Source organism: Parus major, chromosome 28 (genome assembly GCF_001522545.3).
Source record: "Parus major isolate Abel chromosome 28, Parus_major1.1, whole genome shotgun sequence".
Taxonomy (NCBI): domain Eukaryota; kingdom Metazoa; phylum Chordata; class Aves; order Passeriformes; family Paridae; genus Parus; species Parus major.
Window position 1 is genome coordinate 2,660,101 of NC_031797.1, and position 21,087 is coordinate 2,681,187.

The 21,087-nt window shown below is 39.6% G+C and overlaps 2 protein-coding genes across 2 annotated transcripts in view; one reads left to right on the plus strand and one right to left on the minus strand.

The window, feature by feature from the left end:
• LOC107215543 (scaffold attachment factor B1-like) overlaps positions 1 to 16,622 on the plus strand; it is an 18,779-nt gene extending 2,157 nt beyond the window's left edge. Inside the window, exons 3-21 of the mRNA XM_015651774.3 lie at positions 842 to 906; positions 992 to 1,198; positions 2,844 to 2,906; positions 3,510 to 3,537; positions 4,437 to 4,941; positions 5,371 to 5,420; positions 8,357 to 8,457; positions 10,097 to 10,246; positions 10,342 to 10,418; positions 11,301 to 11,440; positions 11,762 to 11,853; positions 12,205 to 12,311; positions 13,070 to 13,363; positions 13,596 to 13,733; positions 14,220 to 14,262; positions 15,153 to 15,274; positions 15,727 to 15,839; positions 15,953 to 16,004; positions 16,260 to 16,622. Of these exons, the coding sequence (XP_015507260.1) occupies positions 842 to 906; positions 992 to 1,198; positions 2,844 to 2,906; positions 3,510 to 3,537; positions 4,437 to 4,941; positions 5,371 to 5,420; positions 8,357 to 8,457; positions 10,097 to 10,246; positions 10,342 to 10,418; positions 11,301 to 11,440; positions 11,762 to 11,853; positions 12,205 to 12,311; positions 13,070 to 13,363; positions 13,596 to 13,733; positions 14,220 to 14,262; positions 15,153 to 15,274; positions 15,727 to 15,839; positions 15,953 to 16,004; positions 16,260 to 16,389 (2,477 nt within the window). The 3' untranslated portion in view covers positions 16,390 to 16,622. The remainder of the gene's footprint in view (positions 1 to 841; positions 907 to 991; positions 1,199 to 2,843; positions 2,907 to 3,509; positions 3,538 to 4,436; positions 4,942 to 5,370; positions 5,421 to 8,356; positions 8,458 to 10,096; positions 10,247 to 10,341; positions 10,419 to 11,300; positions 11,441 to 11,761; positions 11,854 to 12,204; positions 12,312 to 13,069; positions 13,364 to 13,595; positions 13,734 to 14,219; positions 14,263 to 15,152; positions 15,275 to 15,726; positions 15,840 to 15,952; positions 16,005 to 16,259) is intronic.
• A 1,573-nt stretch (positions 16,623 to 18,195) lies between these two features.
• MICOS13 (mitochondrial contact site and cristae organizing system subunit 13) lies at positions 18,196 to 20,986 on the minus strand. Its single transcript, XM_015651476.2, has 4 exons — positions 20,979 to 20,986; positions 19,926 to 20,082; positions 19,142 to 19,193; positions 18,196 to 18,720 (listed from the first exon to the last, which is right to left on the minus strand). Exons 1-4 carry the CDS (start codon positions 20,984 to 20,986, stop codon positions 18,623 to 18,625), a joined length of 315 nt encoding a protein of 104 aa, XP_015506962.1. The 3' UTR covers positions 18,196 to 18,622.
• Between the last annotated feature and the right edge of the window lie 101 nt (positions 20,987 to 21,087).

A 21,087-nucleotide genomic window follows, 5' to 3' on the forward strand; every position in this document is an offset into this window, starting at 1 on the left:
CTTTTTACCTTGTGGAAAATGGTAAAACTCTTTTGCATTAATGAGCAATAATAACTTCAATGATAATATGACACATGACTGTGTTTTATTAGTAAGTCTCAAAACTTGAAGACAAAACTGTAAATTGCAGGTGTTTTTGTATTTGTGACCACAGGTACAGAGTAAACAGCTATAGCATAAGCTCCATGGAAAGCCTCTGTAATTATATTTAAATTATATTTAACTGTATGTTGCTTCAAAATATTAAATATTGTACATGCAATTTTACATGTGGCTTACTTGAGTTGCTCATAGCTAGTTCTTAAAAATACTTTCTGATGAGAAACAGACTAAGTTGCTTCTTTTAAAACAGAGTGGCTAAAAATAGGAAAAGAGCTGTTGTCTTTGAATAGCAGCACAAGTTTGGGGGTGACAGATGTGCATAAATGTGATTTGTATGTCCAAGATCTTGAAAGTGAATACTAATTCTTAAATCCGTTTAATTAAGGGAAGTGTTTTCGTAACAGTCTTAAGGTGTTACTTTTAAAGGGATTATCCAGTGGCTGTTGTGTCTTTTTAGGTATTGAATTGTTGTGGAATGAGACTGTAGCTTTAGAAAAATAGTGTAGCTTTAGGGAAATACTGTGCTGCTTGTAGTTCATACTCCTGCTGGTTGCTTTTGTGGAGTAGCAAGGTGAGCTCAGTTACACACCAGCCTTCTGAATCAGCCTCTTAACTCTTGTTTAACTCTTAACTTCCTCTTTGTTACTTGTTGTAACAAGTGTCCAAAGGGTAATTCACCATAGCTTAAACATATTACAAAATGTAGTGCTACATCTCACTGCAATGATACTGTTTTTAGGAAGAAAGCCAGAAGAAGAAGGTGTGGAAGACAATGGTCTAGAAGAAAATTCTAGGGATGGGCAGGTAAGTGAAATCATGATTGCAGTTTCTAAGAATGTGCATCATGTAACCTGCAATAAATACACATTTACCCTTTTTGTCTCTGTAGGAGGATATTGAAGCGAATCTGGATACCTTGCAGGATATTGACATGATGGATATTAGTGTTTTAGATGAAGCTGAAATAGATAACAGCAGTGCTGTAGACTGTGGAGAAGATTATAGTCCTGACAATATTCTTGATTCTCTGTCTGATAATAAAGATACTGTCGAAGCAGAAATGAAAGAACTTCCTGATCAGCTAACAGAAAATGAGGTGAGTGAATAGAGATTTTTGTAATTTTTGGGAAGATATTTAATAGGGATTTTAAATATATAATAGATATAATAATAGATTTTTCAATCCATTAGACTGTAGGACATGAATGTGATCTGGATTTTATTTCCCATTCACAGCTCTCATGTCTTACTCTTATAAATGGTAAATATTCTTGAGACTTGAAGTGTTCTCAGTAGACAAGTCACCATCTTATTTACCTTGCAGTATCATCTTTGCTTGCTGTGAAAGAAGCCTGGAATTGAAAATGCTGTATTAGTTTCTGTATTCCTTTATGTGTTATATGTTTTAAGGTGTATATATGCATACAGCCAGCTATCCAGGTATTTATATATGTGGGGAGAAAGAAAAATAAATTTTCAGCTCAGGTAATTTGGATAACCCTAACCCTTTTCTGCAGAAATACTGCTCTAGTTTAAGGAAGTTTTGTTCTGTTTTCTCATAGAGCTTGATAAAATAAGAACTTCCTATGTTGCTCTGTTCTGACATTGCCTTTTGACATTGACTTTTGACTTGGTTTTGGGAGCAGCTTGCAGTGTCATTTTCAGACAGCACAGGGTTATCTATATGTCACATTCTCTCCCCAAATGTTATCCTTTTTGGATACTTTTGGGTTTATAAATAAAATCTTCAGTTTTTATTTATTTTAGGCTGTTCACTCACCAAACAGAACACATTTTCCTTCCTTGCCATCTGCATATCTGCTTCAATTTCTTATCAGTTACCTTCCATCACCTGAAAAGGGAGATTTTCTCCAGGCCTTTGTGTTTGATTGATCTGTCAGTGCCACAGGAAGACCAAGACCCTTGGGCCCACAAAGTGTCAACATCCTGTTCTGGGGATCCTTCCCTGGGCAGGATCCCTGGGTCAGAGAGTGGTTCCAGTGCCCTGGGGAGGGTCCCCAGGAGCAATCAGAACACAACAGAGAGCCCTGGGCCAGGTCTCCTCAGAGTTTGTTACTCACTGCAGGCACTGGTGCTGCTCTTGAAGGACTCACACTGAACCCTCTATGGGTATGAACACCATTAATAGAAAATTACAACAGGTTAAGGTTCCAGGATGGCTGGTGGTGGTACTTGTCTACAGATAACCACCACCATATTAACCAGCTTTAATTCCTAACAGAAGAAAGCTGGAATTGATAATTTTGTGGTGTTCTGTAAATTAACCTCATGTAACCAATGAGTTTTGGTTGCATCTTACTCTCAGCTCTTTAAAGAAGAAAGATTTTTTGGGATATGTTTTTCAATTTGAAAGAGTGTAAACTTAAGTCAACTTCATTTCTGACTTGTTTTTTTCATTTAGAAACTGAAGTTAAAAAGTGAGAAAGTGAAAAAAAAAAGTTTGGTAACCACAGAAATGTGAAATAAGACTCTAAGAATAACTTTGAAATAGACAGTGTCCTGTTGAAATTAAAATGAAAAGTAATTGGAGAAAAATATTTAAATATCAGGTATGTTTACACATTGCTCCTCATTTTTGGTTCACACTAAAGTAGCAATTGAGGTCTGTCAAAAACTTTAAAATATTTCTGGTTTTCTTGAAAGGTAAAATTAAATACAGGTGTGTTTTCCTTAAGCTACTTTTGGTAAGAAATGCTTTCATTCCTTTCTTACTCTTGTAGGAAGATTATGATGAAATTGAAAACAATTTAGAAGCCTCCTCTTCTGATTTAATTGAAATGAAGGTAAACTGAAAATGTAGCTGTATTGCATAGCTGTCTGTTGTATTATCAATATTTCCTCAGTTCTCATACTACAAAAAAGAGAATGTGACCATAATATGAAATTGTAACAGAATCCAAAACATTTGTGACCTTGCTCAGCACAGTGTGTGAATTGAGGGTGCCCTGTGGTTTTTTCCCTACTTTCCAGTCAGCTCTCAAGATTTTCTTCATTTTATGGCAGATAAAAAGGGTCTTGTACTGCTGACTTCTTCTCTCTCCCACAATTATATGAAGTAGTAGCTGGGTTTGTTTTTTACTCTGTAGTTGGTGTGGTGGTACACAAAGATACTTTATTAGTCTCTTTATAATTCTGAATAATATAATGAATGGAGTTCATAATATAATGAATGGAGTTGTGGCTAATATTTTGATTTGGTTTTAATGTGCCAGAAAATTATTTATATAAAATACTCCTTTCCAGTGGATGGTGAAAAAAAGAGCAAAATGTAGTAGATTAATTTGTTTAGATTTTAATTTTGGGATTGGACAGGGAGTTGTTATTATTCTGTGTTAGAAAATACTTTTTTTAAAACCCTCATTCTGTGGTCTTTTATTCCTAAACAGAAAATGGAGAAGCTACACTTGGAGCCAGGTACTGTTAAAGAAAAACATATTCCTGTCCTTTCAACTAATACTTTTTAAACCATTAACTATTAAAAAACCCAAGCAAACAAACATAATTTGCATTATTTTTATAATGGACAATCCAGATCATGCAGGGTCATAGAGATTGGAAACCCAATCATATCCCCAGATCTGTGAAGTGATGCTTGAAATACTTCCAGTGAAATGAAATGGTTTAAAAACCTGTTAAACTACATAAATGGATTTAGAGAAGTTTAATCACAGTTTTAAAAGCTAAATATTCTACTTGTAAACAGATCTTGTGATATTGCACACACCTTAACTCTGTTACTAAGTAGAGAGCAGTGAAAGCAGTACAAAGATATTGTAGGGCATTAAAATGTAAAGATTAGTTACTGGATACAGAAGAAAGAAGAGAGTTTCTTCATGGAAATTTCACACAGATACTTTACCCTTTCTGGACTGCAAACACACTCATGCACCATCAGAAGATGCCCAGTTCTCATGTTGGACTGTCTCTGCTAAAAGAATTTCACAGAAATTTAAAAATTGAACTCTCAGTGCCTTGATACGTTCAGTTAAGCATCTCGGACTCTGGAAGCTAACTAGAGAAGAAACAGAGCTGAACGATTTGCTGAAGAATATGAAGGCTGAGCCCGAAGTTTTTTGTTAAATCTGTGGGGGCATTTTTCTTGCCTGTTGAGGTGCTAGGGCTGATTTGGCAGGGTGTGAGAGAGCAGTTAGCGTGGTAGGTGTAACACTGTGTACACTAGGGTTTTCCAATCTCTGTGTAGCTTAGCAGTTCTCTTGGTGTTAGTGTGGCAGCCATGCCAGTTCCACATTTGTGATTGCTGTATTTCCCTGGTGATTAAATCTTGTGCCATTCTATTCCTGTTAAATCCGTAGAAAATGAGAAAATACTCGACATTTTGGGGGAAACTTGTAAATCTGAGCTACTTAACGAAGAACCTCCCGAAGCGGAGCGGCCGCGTGCGCAGGAAGCCAGTAACGCGGGGCCAGGCAAGAGGCTGGCTGAGGAAGAGGACGCTCTCGCTGCCGCTCAGCTGGAGGAAGATGCTTTAGCTTTGGACAGCAAATCGGCCCAAGCTTTGGCAAGGAAGGAAGCAAAGCGTTTAGTGGTAGCAAAAGGGGAGACAAGTGAACAGAGCCCCGAGGAAGAGGCCCCGGACTCTGAAGGTGTAGTGGTAGAGACCCTAAGCGATCAGAGTAGCAAACGCTCCCAAGGCCTGGAAGCCTCTAGTGGGGAGACAGCGGAGAAAGGCGCAGGTGCCGAAGCCAGAGATAGCAAAGAAGATGGCAAGAGAGCAGAAGACAAAGCTAATTCAGAGGAATCTTCTTCCCCTGCCACTAAAGAGTCCTCAGCCAGTGAGGGCGGTGATCAGAAAAAGAGGTTTGTTTTTTCTCCGTTCTAGACCAGATGCTATCTTTTATCGTTGGTCCTTAAGTGATGCGCATAAGCTGTTTCCTTCAATTGGCCTCCGAGACTGATGAAATTGTAGCCTATTCCTAAAGGTCTCTTTTATTTCTCCATGTGCAGATATTTTTATTTTTTTAAACGCAGTGGGTTTGATTTCTTTCCTTCATCAACCTTCAAAGGTTGTTTTCCCAAATTACTCTTATTTGTAATCATCTTCTTAATGTAAGTCTGTTTAAGAATCTGACTTCATTATTTCTTGTCAGATTTCTTAAATCCAGTATGCAAAGGTGTGTTTTCGTTTGCAACATATTTTCTGGTAGGTATTTAATTTTAGCTTTTTTTCGTAATTTATATTTAGTCAGTTTTCTTTCTGACTTGAGTAATGTGGTGTTTTGTCTTTAGCCCTGTTGAGGAGGACAGAGATACAAAGATAATCTCAAAAGATGAAAAAGGTATGTTTGTTTTCACATGTCAAACTTCAGAGATTGCTTGATAGCTGTTTGTCTTGGATGGGTTATTTCAGTAGAAATTGATTGCAATCTATGCAGTTGTTAAATAGCATAAATTCACCTCTTTCTGCATTGTCTTATTAACATCAAAATAAGTATTTTCCTTTTATGCATTTTTTCAGAACATGTGCATTGCACTGTTGTGTTTGTATCTTGATTTTTAAAGGTCAATGTTAATACATGGCAATTATGTCTTTTTTGGCACTGGAGGTGCCCACTAACAGCTGTTAGTGTGTCAGGAACTTCTGCAATTGTTTTTGCTTTACTGTAAACTTGGAATTCTCCTTCCCATCTTCTGTTCTGCTGAAGTAATTTGGCATCCAGTATTCACATATTTAAATGCCACAAATACTACAGCTTAATGCTGTCTTGAAATTACACTGATTTTATAAAATCTTTATCCTCACAGATCCTATCTGTGGTGCAAATATGTATCATATACCAGAAGGAAATATTTTGATCAGTGTCAGATGCCTTCATGCTTCTTGCTTTTAATACACCAAGCAGCTGAATTTTTGCAGCTCACCCTACCTCTCTTGTTCTCTTTTGTCTGTCCAGGGCAGAAAATTTATATCTGGCTCTTAGCATTCTTCTTACATGCTGGTGGCAGGTACTTCAGCCCTTTTAATTGTGGAAGTTCCAGCAATCCCTATAAAAATCAAGAAATTCATTTTGTCTGACTGGCAACTGGACAGGAGGAATTGGGTTGGTTTTAATTGAGTTTTACAACCCAGACTCCCTTTCCTATTAACTGCTTTTTCCGAGATCCTGGGTAATACCTGTTTGCACAGACTGCTGGACCTCCTTTGTTAGAGTAATTTACCTCTTGCTTCCAGTCTGTATTCTCAACTTCCCTTATTTCAGAATATTTCAAGGAGTTTCCTGTGCATAGTGTCCTTTACCTAAGGACTTGAATGTATTATTTTTGTGGGCTGAAAAAAACTCTTCACTGAGTTTGCTTTCAGAACGGCCTTCAGGAACTGGGTGTCTGAAACCACCTGGCTCCTGCATCCCTCTCTCCAATGGATGTGCTGTGTTCCATAACACTTGTTTTATTCATGTTCTGGCTTAGTGAGCAGCAGTGGTGAGGAGGAGCTGCTTGACTATGTAACAGTCTCTGCATGCAGAACTAAGTGACTGAGCCAGAAGGAGCCTAAAATAGTATATACAAGCCAGTTCTGACTCATACATTGCTATTTGCCCACCTGTATGAAAGGATTTTATTTAGGATGAAGAGTTTTCCATATTCCATGCAGTAATTCCAAAAACTGTGTCAACAGGAGTGCAGAAAAATAAATTTATTTTTATTTAAATGGTGGATTTGGCTGTCAATAGATGCACATCTGAAAAGTATCTCCAGTGTTGATAGTTGGCTCCCAATACCTGCACTGTTCTTGTTTCTAAGTTAAATATTTTCAAGTCCCAGTATTTCTTTGTCTTAAAAGTGCAGAACCATTGCAGGAGCACTTTTTAAAGTCTTATGAGAGGACAAAACCTGGGGACATTCAGACTGATCAATCCTTAATCAAAAAGGACATTATCATAGTTTTAAAAATCTTAAAAAACTCATCTGTAAAATAGGAGGAGAGAGAAAAACAAGCACATTCTTTCTCCAGGATTCTGGTAGTAATTTTTAAATTGTAGAAATGTGTGGAGTAAAAGCATCAAAGCCTTTTCAGCTTTTTCAAACACCAAGACAAGGCATCTCCCATGTATTTGTCTGTATGACATACCCTTGTCCATGCACTTCTGAGATAAATGTTGGCAAGTCTGTACTTAACTTAATATAAAAAAAAATTCTTTTGGGTGTTTATGTAAGAGATTGATACAAATCACTGCATCCTTCCCTAGGAAACCTCTGTAAATATTAATAACTGTCTTCTCAGTGACTCATGCCAGTGACTGAAATTACCAGGATGTAGAAGATGGAAAGGCACCCAAGTAAAATAGCTTTTTGGAGAGGTTCTGGGAGAAGTGCTTCCCTCAATGAAAGAGGTTCTGTAAAATTCCATATATCATAAAAAAATAACCAAAACAGAAGTGTGGAAGCAGAGAGCTGGAGTGAAACCCATTCCCTGAGGCCTTGGAACTGCCCAGACTGACAGGACAGTACAGACATTTCAAAGGAGACTGGAAACAGTATCCATGTGTAAGTGCTTCATGCAAACACTGAACCTGGGAGTTCAGTTCACTCTTTAATCACCCTTTAATTGATGTTGGGTGTTGAGACTTGGCAAGTTCATTAGCATTTATGAGATCACCTTTGTAGCTGAGATGCAGAATTGGCCAGGTGTTCTATAATTGTTTTGTGGTTAAAGCCAGCCAGGTCTTTCCCAACTCCTGCAGCTGAGGTCAGACTCCATATCCCAATTGTGGATCTGTATGGGCAGAAACAGACATTTCTTGGTGGTGAATGGCTTTCCTTGAGAAGAATTCTGCATCCCATCAGCATTCCCTTGAACTTAAGATAAAAAGGCGAGACATGAGCACAGATGGGGTGCAGACACAGTTCCCACAGCTCTTGCAGGGCTCCTGTCTTCTGTAAATTACTGGGGTCTATCCTGGTACATTTGAAGGGCCTCAGTTAATTCAGAGGTGCCCTAATCCCATTGCTTTCTTGAAGAATGATATAAAATACTTCAGTATTAAAACTTATAGTTCCACCCAAATTTTTGGACTTGCAGTGCTCCTTACCTTCAGCAAAGCAAATCATGGGAGGAGAATATCACTCAATGCATTTCACTTGCTCTGTGATTTTAAAAAAACCTAAAGATTTGTAATCCTGTTCTGTTTTAATTCACATAACGATTCAAGTAATTAATTCCAATAATTAGGATTTGGGGTATGTTTTGGTTTTTTCTGTTTGTTTTCCCAACTAGGTCGCAGTGCTAGCGGTTCTGGTAGAAACTTTTGGGTGAGTGGATTGGCTTCCACCACCAGAGCTACAGATCTGAAGAATCTGTTCAGCAAATATGGGAAGGTAAGGGGTTATTTTTATTGATTTGTTTTTGTTTTGGTGTTTGGTTTGTTTGAAAGTGTGTTAATAAGACTTAACTAAACTCTCATCACTGAAAGATGAAAGTAGTCCAATTATTAAAAATATTGTGGGATATCAAGTAAAAATCACTGAAGTACACACTGAATGACTGGGGTTTTTTTTATTCTGTTGCTCAGAATACATAAAAATAAATACAAAATTCCATTTGTGGTCCTTTATTTGAAATAATCAGTAACTGTTTACACACACTTGTGTGCTACAGTATGTTATCTTCACCTGCTGTGACTCAGTCAACTGTGAATTTAATACTTATTAAAGATTTCCTTAGGACTAAGTGAAATATACAGTAAATGTTTGAGACAGAATTACTGGGGAATATCTTAGGATTGCCTTAATAATTTAAATTTTAATTTATCAAGAGTTGGCAGTTCATTTGAAAAGCACTTATTTGAGTAGTTTGGGATGTGGGGAGGTCCTGCAGTTGCTGTTAAGGACAGAGAAAATGTCAAATCTCCCTGCCAGCTGGAAAATTGAAAGAGTTCAATAAAAGGCTGATATCAAAGCCATCAGAAGGATTTTTGTCAGACCTCTTTACAGATCACTACCAGCAGATTGTAGTAAAAGCAAATTGTATGTGCTGACAATCAGCCATTGGATGTTTTACTGATGAAAATACTCTGGAACTTAAATATGACTTTAGAAATTGGTACAAAAATGGATTAACTGTAGCACAGCTTTGAGTTTGAAAGTCATGGGACTGATAAAACCTCCACTGATTTGCTTAAAATTCCATCTGGTAACCCAAAATGTTGATCATAGAGATGTGCCACAAAACTGTAAATGTAATTAAAAACTAAACAAGCTTCAACCTAGTATTTGTCTCTAGATAGATGTCATAGTACCATTTAGTCATGTAAATAAAATATTGTTATTTTCTTCATGGTATTAGCAGAGGCAGAGCTTCCTGGAAGTAGATGTACTTGTGCAATAAAGCAAATGCTCAGAAGTGGATTCTTTATTCAGCTGTATTTTAAAACATGACTCCTGAATTATGATTGATTTCTGTATTATAAAGTGAGCTGTATTGAATATCTGAGCATATATAAACACCATTTGTGTGACTTTCTCAAGTTCTAGTTTTTGGGAGAGCTCCCTATTTAAAGATTGCAGACAACATTGTTGATCTGCCTCAGCAGTGACATACAAACATTTTTTGGAGGGAAGGTGGCACCGAGCATTAATGTGGAAATTTGCTTAAAAACTTGTATTGGTTTTTACTGTTTTATACTAAAGCAAAGTGCTGTTGTTGATGTAAAGTTAGATGCCTTTAAAAAATGTTATTGTCACCCTGGGGTCTTTCTCTGGAAAACAATTCAATCTTTAGCTCCCACCTCTTGGTGTTCAGCTTTTGTAGCGTTCCACTGGTAACAGAAACAGAAACTGTTGGAGTGGTTGGCTCCAAGCAATGTTCCTTTTGTATTTGTTAATCTCTCAAAACCAGCACTTTCCTGCGTGGTAATGGCCAGGAATTAAAAAGAGCAGAAGTGGAGCTTGTAGTTCTTGCTGTTTAACCTTGGGGACTTGTCACATGGAGAGTAATTCCTGGTTTTTTTTGGGAAAGGTGGTGGGGGCCAAGGTGGTGACCAACGCTCGCAGTCCTGGCGCTCGCTGCTACGGCTTTGTCACCATGTCCACAGCCGAGGAGGCCACCAAGTGCATCACCCACCTGCACAAGACAGAGCTGCATGGCAAGATCATTTCTGTGGAAAAAGTGAGTACTGGGCCTCAGAGATACCGAGTTCCCACCAGATTGTGCAAATGATTGAGGCCACATTCTCAGCTGACGATGTGCAAAATAAATTTCAGGCAAAAAATGAACCCGCTGGGAAGAAGACAAGTGAAAAAAAAGAGAGTGAAGCAAAGAGAGAAACAGTCAGTGAGAGGTACTGTGTTAAAAATTCTCCTACCAAAGGTGTTCTGCTGTTTTTCAGTCTGTGTTGATGTTAGGAAAAACTAAAGTTACAGTAAGAATTTCTTCAAAAAGAGGAGTATATGGATTTTTTCTGCTTTTACTACACAGTAGACTTCAACTGATGTCCAGTGCCTAAATTAAAATGTTTCTTATGCATGCTTTAAAGTAGGCACTGGAAAGTTACATTTTCAAGCACATCTTTTAATTTAGGCTTATTTGAGGTTTAGTAATGACTGTGAGGCTTTCATGTCTTAAATCTGTAGGAAAAGACCATGTGAGAATTTTGATCTGTGTGTGTCACTGTTTCTTCATTACCTTGTGTCTCCTTGGAATAGGGTTTCCTCCAGGTCCCAGACAATTAAAGCAGTTGTCCAAGATCTGTTCCCAGGTCCTGTTCCTCTCGAGCACTGTGCTCTTCATCTCTAGCATTGCTGAAAGAGACACCAAGAGAGCGAATTAGACACTGAGAACTTCACCTTCTTGAGGCATAATTTCTGTTAAATTTCTCAGCTATTTGCTGAGAATTTTTTGCAATTATTTCACCCAGATGCCTGACAAAAATGGTTTCTTGTCATGTTGTGTAAGAAACTTTGTGGGCATTAAGCACATGGTGGTGTGAATTTTGACTTCATGCTTACAGTTGAGATCCTGAATCCTGGCCATGTTTTTAGACTACTGCACAGGATGGTCTGAATATCTTGTTTTATGGTGCAGGAAGTTGTGGAAGGAAATATTTGGAAGTCTAATTAAGATTGTCATCACATTGGAGTTTCACTTTGTTGCTGGCATTTCCCTTGAATTTTCTTTTCTCTCAGTCTGTATTAGTCTAATCTGTATCAATATCTATCCACAGACCTGGTGGTGCTAAAAGAGATGAGAAATCTGACCAAAAAGATGATCCTAAAAAGACAGAAGATAAGGATGAAAAGGAAAAAAAAGATAAAGATGACCAGAAACCTGGTTCATCAGATCAGCCTAAAACTGTCAAATCAGGTAATTTGCCTGTTGGTTTTTTATACAGATATGTTGATGTAGGAATAGTTAATTGTAGGTAGTTCTTTCCAAAGATATGTTTTGGGATTTTTTCAGATTCTTAGTTGGAAATCCAGAATGAATAAGGGGAAGGGGAGATGTCTGACATTGTGGCATCCTTGAAAGAAGTACCTGGATTAGGTGGAGTGAAATAATTGATTTTGAAGAGAGGGTTAAATTTCAATTAAATTTTCACATTTTAGAGAGCAGAGCTTCTGGCGTAGCAATGAGTGATGTAGGTCATGTAGTTTGATTGTTTCTTTCCACTTCTGATTTATTTAGGAAGTAAAGGAACAGAAAGAACAGTGGTCATGGATAAATCCAAAGGAGAACCTGTTATTAGTGTGAAAACATCCACTACATCAAAGGACAGAGTAAGTGATGCTTCTGCATGGGAAACATTTTCCTTAGAAACAGATCCTGAATCCTGCCAGGCTGTGTATAACCCACACTTGTATTTCCAGTTTGTCCAATTACAGTTTCTATAACATGGCTTTAATTAGTAAAATATTTCTCATTTGGCTGATACATCACTCAAATCCTGCCAAACAAATGGGGCAAGGTGTTACTGTATTAATATATGGTGTCTGTAATGGTGAAAAAGAACAGCTTCTGGAAAAAAGCAGGGACCAAGCTTTGAGATATGACCTGTACAAATGGAAACAGAGCTCAGAGTATTGTTTGTGATGGTTGTCCTTTAATTAAAGTTTCTCTTCTAAATGCAGAGTGTTAAGAGCCAGGACCGCAAATCAGAGAGCAGAGAGAGACAGGGGATTGTTCCCTTTGACAAAATCAAAGCACAGCGAAAAATGAGGGAGGCAGAGCAGCGCCGGTAAGAGCAACACTGCCATTGTTTGGGGTTCTTTCCCTAAAACAGATAGAATTTTCATTTTTAATAAAATAAAAAGAGAGTTTAGAGAGAGGAAAAAGGCCTTCAGGTTTTTTTCCCACACTTGTAACTTTGTTATTTTTTTATGTGTGTCTACTGAATTTAATTTAGGTATTTAATTATTTTTGGTGGGGTTTTTTCTTTGTTTTCATATGTTTAATAGGTTTAATAATGTTTAAAAGTGATAATTGCCATCCTTCAAATTCCTTGCTAGAACTGTGACCTGAATTTCATGTTCTCCACACTTTACAAAACTTGTATTTCTCACCTAAAAGTAGTTGGATTGAACAGGAGGAAAATCCTTTTGTTATTTTTATTGAAGAGGAATAAGTTTCTCCCTCACTGTTAAATTCCTGAGCTTTAGTGGAGGCCTTATCCACCATACCATCTTGCCATTCTTCACAGAAATAAAATATTCTTCACAAACACATAATTCAGTATAAGAAATGAACTGTGTGCATTTGGATTCACATTCTCCTGACCATATGGAAGTATTTGCCCCCGGGAATGGATTCTGTGGGATTTGATCAGTCTCTAAATAAATTTGTATGTACACTGAGTGTCTTCCCTCCACACATGTGTAATTTCAAGGGGATGATGCAAGTTTGCAGCCACCGTGGTTTTAATTTTTAACACTCTTTTAATTTCCTTTCTTTGTTGGATTATTGCCTGTGTAGTAACTTGTGTCTCTGTTCCAACAGCACCCGCGAGCGCCGGGAGCGGCAGCAGCACCTCCAGACCATCCGCGAGCGGGAAGAGAGGGAGAGGCTGGAGATCGCTCGGGAGAGGTTGGAGATAGAACGGCAGCGCCTGGAACGGGAACGGATGGAGAGGGAGAGGCTGGAAAGGGAACGGATGCACATCGAGCACGAGAGGAGGAGGGAGCAGGACCGGATCCAGCGCGAGAGGGAGGAGCTGCGGCGCCAGCACGAGCAGCTGCGCTACGAGCAGGAGCGGCGCTCTGCCATGAGGAGACCCTATGACATAGATGGCAGGTAAAGCCACCAAATCCTGATGAAGCCAGTGGGAAATGGCACTGCCAGCTTCTGTCTTGTCTGCCCAGACTGGAAAAGGCCATGCAGTTGTTGGTTGAGTTGAGATGGTCACGTTTAATAGCCCAGGTTTCTGAAGCACCTTTTGAACTTAATTGCCTGTCTTTTGATTTGGAAGGAGGAACAATATCAAAAGGCATTACCTGGGCTGAAATGAGTCTGTTCTTCCTTTCAGGAGGGATGATCCGTACTGGCCAGAGGCAAAACGAATGGCCATGAACGACAGGTACCACTCAGACTTCAGTCGCCAGGATCGCTTCCATGATTTCGACCACAGGGATCGTGGGCGTTACCAGGAGCATTCAATAGACAGGTTGGTGTCTTCCCTCCACTGCTGCCTGAAAACAAAAGACAAAAATATGTACTTAATGTCCCATTTTGTTGCCTTTACTGTGTGAGCTTAGTTTCCATTTTACTTTTCAAGTGCTACCTAGTGGCTGTGGGCTTTTTCTTCCAAAACCATGAAAAGATTGTACTGTTCCATGGGTTCTGGCAGGCTTGGTCAGAATGTTTTTGCAATACTGTTTCACATATCCATAGGATTCTGAAAAACTTTTAAATAATGTTTTAGGCACCCAGAATTTTAACAAGAATATTTTGGTTTATACTTGAGGACTAACTGGGTTTCCCAGGAATCCAAAATGTCACGTTTTCCATGTGTTCCAGCTGTTTATGCTTTTTGTGGATAATATGACACTATGTGGAGCAGGATTTTTCATCTGTGTTGTTAGATAGATGGATTTTTACAGACTGCTGTGTGTTTTACTATCACAGTCTGATTCTAATTGTCTGTTTCTAGGAGAGATGGATCCAGGACAATTATGGGAGATCGGGATGGACAAGTGAGTTATTTTATAGAGCTACAGAAATATCTTTACATCTTAAAATCTGGTTTTCTATACTGTGTGTGTCAGATTACATTTCAGTAGTTGAGAATTGTATCTACCAAAATAGGTTGGAATAATCAGATTGTCTCGTTTGCTTCAATAAGATGAAATTCAATTCAAAGACTTGTTTGTTATAAAAGTTAGATATAATTTTCTATAGTTAGAAATCAAAGGAAGTGAGTTGTGTCAAAATACAGTATTCCAAAAGATAGCATAGAAGAGGCAAAGGTACAAAGTACAAATTCAGCCTGTGAGGTTACATGGCAATAACAGCTGGACTGGAGAGATGTTTGTGTTTGAGGGCTGGGAGAAAGACCTTCAGGGCTCATTCAAGCAGTGACAGATGAATTTTACGGAGTCATAGAATCCTCAGTGGCCTTAACTGTGAGGTTTGGAGGGACCTGGATAGGCTGGAGAGTTGGGCTGATGGGAATATCCTGAAGTTCAAGAGCAGGAAATGCAAAGTCCCAGGCTGATCTTACTGAAGTGCATTAATAACTCATGGGAGGGAGGATGTGGATAAGGTGTAACCAGGTGCTCACTGACAAGACAAGAGTCAGTGAGCACAAACTGAAATACAATTCCATCTGAAGAGGATTCAAATCCTCTTTAAATGAGAACACTGGAACAGGTTGCATGGAGAGCCTCTGAAGTCTCTAAGCTGGGAAAATCCTCAAAACCCAGTGTGAGACTCTGCTGGGAAAGCCTGGACCTGTCTGACCCCGAGATGTCAGGAGGTCCCTTCCCCCCCAGATGATTGTGAGATGGAGTAGTTCCAGCTGAGCAGCTCCAAGCCATGAGCAGGTGTGTGCTGTGCAGCCCTGTAAGAGCTCTGTGCCTTCCAGCATTACCCAGACGAGCGCCACGGAGGCCCCGAGCGGCACTCGCGGGACTCACGGGAGAGCTGGGGCAGCTACGGCTCCGACAGGAGGATGAGTGAGAGCAGAGGGATCCCCCCACAGTCACGGTTAGTACTGAAAACACCTCTTCTTGTGCACCTAAGGACTGTTTCCATATGTCAGAAGTTTTTGGAAGATATTCTTCTTTGTTCCAGCTTTCACCAAAAGTATGTTGGATGGACTGCAAATGTTTTCATGCCTTGTGCATCAAAACATTCAATTACCTGATTTTTTTAATAACTTCACATCTTAAAGTCATAATGTTTTCCATTAATTTTAACTAACATTCACATCAAAGCTTGCTATTTTCAGGATAATGGTTCTCCCCCAATATCTTATTTGTCATCTTAGTTGGTTTGAGCAGGAAGATTCTTCTGAGATTTTATTTAACAGATAGCAATATAAGAATCACATGAGCCTCGGTAAAGCATTTGAGTAAGTTTGTGACTTAGATTCAAATTTAAAACTATTTAATGTGCTCTGGCTCATGTGAGAAGATGAGGATTTCATGTCTTTACAGGGATGGACGTGACTGGGGAGATCACAGTCGAAAGTTTGAAGGGCACCAAGATCGTTCCTGGCAGAGCAGCGTGGATGGAGGGATGATAGGACGGGATCATGAGAGATGGCAAGGTATGGTTCTTGCACAGCTCCTTAGTTGTGCTGTGTAAAGAAGAAAATACAGGCATTATCCTCGAAGTAAAGTTCTTGCTGTGGATATAAAGGAAGTATTTGAACATTTTTAGGTGGCGGTAGAGGCAGACCTGGCCACGTGATGCATCGTGGAGGCATGTCAGGGTAAGAACTTAAAAAGGAGCAAAGTGTTTGTTTTCCTGTTAAGGGACATTTCTTCTATTTAAATTGGTCAAAGAAACATTTAATGGGAGTCTCAGTTATCAAATTTGTTACTTAAAATGTCAAGGAATAATAAAATATCCCCATGGTTTTTATGTAGTGCTTTTTATGGAAGAGTGAAAACAAAAAGAACACCCATTCTATCAACCTGACTATACCAGCATGAGAGAATATTAAAATACCTGAATCCCTTTCCAGGCGTGGCAGTTTCATGCAGGGTGGCAATCAGAGTCAGATCATGCACGGAGGAGGAATGCAAGGAGAAGGATTTGCTGGCCAGGAAAGGGCAAACAGACCGAACGATCCTCGTTTCAACCGTCGCTACTGATTGTGTTTGGTTTTTAATGCGAGGTGGCAAGTGAAACAAATCTGTTACCCAGGGTTACCATTAATTGTAACTTATGGGCTACTGTAAGTGTAATTTTTTTTAAGCTGCTGCCATATTATGTCACTCAATCCAATGTGAACTCATTTGTTTTGTAAGGTGTTGTTCATATCCCATTTAAAATGTTTGTTAATGAAGCATTCCATTTTCCATAAATAAACACCGGTTTACAGTTACTTGGGTTTGTTTCAGCGGTCCCTGTCAAACAGATTTCTTCAGCTATATGTTAAACCATAACTTTGTTTCAAAGATGAATTGTCAAAATGCCTTACAGGTGTCCCTTTGCACTCCCAGAAATAGTGAAATCCTGTTTTACCTCAGAGCTGTCAGTTACCAGCCATGGAACCATGTGCCAGTGTGACAGAACCTTAGTGAATCACAGCTGTCAAAGGACCTGCCACTGCAGAATTGCCACAGGAGCTTGTAGGGCATGTGGTGAAGAATTCTTTTCATCTGGTGTCATGTGCAATATAATGTGTGAGAAGGGAGTTACATTCTGTGATAGCAGCACAGCTGTAAGAGACAGCACAGAGGTGCTTGTGACCCTCTTTATTTAGCTTCTGATATATCAGGGTAGTCCAAAACTTCACCAGTCTTACAGCCCAGAAATTTTACCTAGCAATCCATAATTTCCTTAGAAGCAGCCACTGGCTGTGCTTTGGTTTAATTTTGTGTTGAGGAACTGACATGATCGAGACTGGTGCAAATGATCTGTTGTCATATCCAAGTTATAATTTGTTTTTGTGCAGACTTCTGACCTTAGGCTTTTATGATGCCAAGAGGAAAAAAAACGCTGTCACTTGGCATTTGTAGGGTCACTGGGTTTTTTTCATCTTTAGAGAAGGGTTTTTTTATGAGTTGCCTGAAGATACCTTTTCATTCATCAATGTAGAAGGCGTATTACAACGATGAAGCTTTGCAGAGCAATCATCAAAGGGCAAAGAAGTGGTACAGAAGATCCTGAAAATCATGGAGAACTCAAGTTCTGAGCATGCCAGAGGTGCAGTATTCTGTTTGTACATGGTGTGCTTTGCTCCAAGTGGTTACATTTGGTTTGTAAGAGTCAGAGAGAGTTCTCTAGATGAATGTCAGAATTTCATTAGTAGGAGGTTTGGCCTGGTGAGAAGTGGGGGCAGACCTTTGACCAAAGTTGTGCTGCTTCAAAAGCAGTGGACATGGAAGGTTAGAGAAGAAATGGGGCATTAATAGAGATTATCTGGGTTCTGGGGTGCAGTGAAGCATCTGACACCTGCAGGACACAACTCCAAGGTTTACTGAGCTTGAAGCTTCCATCTGGACCATCAAGTTTAAGAGCTGCTGCTGGACCCATCCTTCAGGAATTAACTTAAGCACTTTTTAAAGCCATTTGCATCTTAGCCAAATCCTCTGAAATCTCTGGGCAGTTGGCTTCATCATGTATCTATTTGTTTAAAAAGGAAACAAAACTGCAAATCCTTCTTCATCCTCATGTTTTAAATTTGCTTCCTGACTTGAGTGAGGACTCATCCTACTTTCCCCTCCTGCTGTTCCCTGTTTTGGCAGCTGTGTTGTGGCTTGGTCTGTATTTATAACAGTCCTAGGCAAAAGTGTTAAAAACACAATTAATTTATAACTTTATTTTACAATAGTAAAATATGCCACTGGTGCTCCTTACATTTGCCTGGGCTGTGACTGAAAAAGTGAACTCATGAAAGTTTTCATCCATGTTAAAATGAAAATATGCAGAGTCTGCCACCTGGGGCATAGTGCAAGCTAACAAAAGGTTTTATTCAGATAAACTTTGTCCAGTTACTCTCCCCTGTGCTTGTATAATCATCCTAGGCCATCTTTTACTGTTACCTTGGATTTTTGATTTTGTTTGAACTTTTGTTGGCTTGGTTTGAATTAGATGGCATTCACCCTCAAGATTAATTCAGCTTCAGAATAATCTATTTAGTTTCCAAGCTTTAGAACAGAAGCTGTTCCTCAGCACATTGCCATCACTTCATCACAACTGATCTGTGATTCCTGGAGCTTTGGGTCATTGCTAAGTCAAATCCATTATTCCACTCTGCAGGCTAAAACCAACCCAAAATACAAATGGGAGTTCCAAAGTCTTTTATTGTAGCCCTTACATGGCCGAGCTGCCCTCCAGAGGGGTGGACTGAGAGAATCCTGAACCCTGGAGAACCCTGGTTCATTTCACAAGATCCTTCACGTATTTCCAACCTTCCACTGTGTATTCACAGGCCCTGGTGGGAGCTACGGACAGGGCAGACATAGCTGAGTGCACTCCTGCAAGGAAAGCAGAGAATTACCCCAAGATCACCATCATTCAAGCCAAATTTCCCAATTTCCAACACCTCCATTATAGATCTCTTTAAGCCCTGAGCATTTGTCACTCAGAAATTCCAACTTCGGGGCCTGTACACGAGTTAAGACAATTATAAGATGGAATTCAGTTCTTTGTTTAAGTCCTGTTTTATTTCTGGCCTTGCCACAGACTCTATGGATGATGCAGGACATGTCAGTTATTTGTGGATTGTGTGTCCCCACAATTACATGAAGACTCTTTGCTGCACCATAAAAACTATAAATTATCAGGTATTTATAACATGCTTTGGCCTTCAAACAAAAATGTCTAATATTCTAATAACAATCCCTTCTGAAAAGCCAAAGACTGAGTTCAGACTCAGTCAGTGAGCATTTATTTTACCTTTATTCCAGGAGTCAGAGAGGGAAAAATCAAATTTTGGAGTGGGTGGGAGCTAGAAAGAAAGAGAGAGACAAAATATCAGCACTCAAGGAGTTTCACTTGGAATTCACATCACCTTGTCAATGCCTCTTGACCTCAGATCTCAAAAATACTTGGGTGCTTACTCTGTGTAAGCCTCTAAAGGGACCAGACATGGGCTTTACTCTTTCCTGCAATATAAAGTAGGTGCAAAAGGTAGAACATATCATTTAGGTTCTCCTGAAAAAACATCTCTATGGCTGTTAGTTTATAGTTGTCTGTAATAAGAAAAACGCTTTTCAAGCTTAAAGCAAAAATCCTCTTCTTTTCTGAGGATTTTAAAAACTAAGAACTACTCATAGAGGACGAGCCTCTTCAGGCAATTTAAATTCAACTTGATGAACTGTTAGCAATGTAAGAAATTGGGAGGATAATATTTTCATTGTTATTTCTTGGAAACATGTAGGATCTCCCAGAAGAAGCTTAGAAATACCACTATATAGTGAAATACCTCCCAGAGCATGTTTGCAATCCCTTTCTTCACCATGCATAGGCTGGTTACTCCTCTCATTAGAAATAACATGTGTGAGCAATGTCTCTGCCCCAAATTTAGAACTTTATTCACCTTCCATTTCAATCCTTTTTGACATGAAATCCAGTTTCAACTCCTGCCAGCCTCACTGGAATCAGAACATCACCCCCATATTTTCTCTTCCTCATTCCGAGGAGGTGTCTGTGCTGCAGGGATCACCTGAGCAGTCCTTACCTCCCAGCCCAGATAATTTGTCCACTCTTGGATAGCTGGAGGCAGCGTTTCTTGAGCTTTTTTGAATGCTTCAGCACCTTCTGTGCCACTGCCCAGCAGCCCCTGGTCATACGCCACATACACAGCAGCTCCAGCCAGGCCTCCTTTGATCAGAAACCTGAAAGAATTGAAAGCAGAACAGTTCAGTTCATGTTCTGACCATCAGTGCATCTCTCTCAGTGGTTGTGACTGCCAAAAAGAGGGTATTGATAAAGAAATCTCTTGTCTTGCTGCAGGCAAAAATCAGCAGAAAAATACCTGTCTATGTTCCTTGCCTTCCTAGGACAACTATTCCCTGTCAGACCCTTGAAATTACACTTAATTCACATTTTACCAGTGATGGTTCTCAATATAAAAAATGGGAAAGTGTTAAGTTCCTCAAGAGCATGTGCCACTTTTAGAGCCTGAGAATCACTGGCATATTTCCCTGCTAAAAGCAACTATGGGATTTTGCAGTGGCCAAGCCATCCATGATAATGATAAATCTGACATTTATCTAACAAATCTGACAGACACCAATATCTTGTTAAGCTCATTACAGTCCAGTGAACACCTGGCCGTGGTGTTTGCATTGCCAAGGCTTTTAAAGTTTCCTTGCATGATGTGCAGCCACCAGTTTTTACAGCTGTGATGGCAACCTACCAAAGGGAAGGGGAAAGAGAATATTTGACCTTTATCGGCATTTTCACTATAAATAAGATTTGAGGTGACTGATTTTCCCAGACTTACAGGGCAGAGAGGTGTTATCCCTTTAAAAAAACAGTAAAACCTATTGTACAAGGGGACAACCCAAACCTTGGCAGACAGCGGTACTGCAGTAGTGGGACTTAAGACAGATACAAGAGAGCTGACAAGAGAAAACTAAATTTTTAAGTCGCGTATTCACATGCATTTCGGGGAAAAGGGATTTCCCTGCTAAGATGCACTGTTCGCCCCCAAGGATACCGTTCCGCACTCCCTCGCTGTGGGTGTACTCCAGCTCCGAGCACCGCGCTATTCCCGATCTTCTGTTACGTGTCCATGCTCGCCCCCAGCCAGCGGCAGAGCCCTGCCCGGCGTGTGCAGACACACACGGGGAGCTGCTGGCCGGGCACAGCGTGTGCAGACACACACGGGGAGCTGC

Bases quoted from the DNA above. Each gene is read 5' to 3' on its own strand.
- MICOS13 (XM_015651476.2), bottom strand. The intron at 19,194-19,925 runs GTAAGGACTGCT...CTTTCTTTCTAG, and splicing joins CAAATTATCTGGGCTGGGAG to CTCCCACCCACTCCAAAATT. The intron at 18,721-19,141 runs GTAAAATAAATG...CTTTCCTTGCAG, and splicing joins CTCTGACTCCTGGAATAAAG to GAGTGCACTCAGCTATGTCT.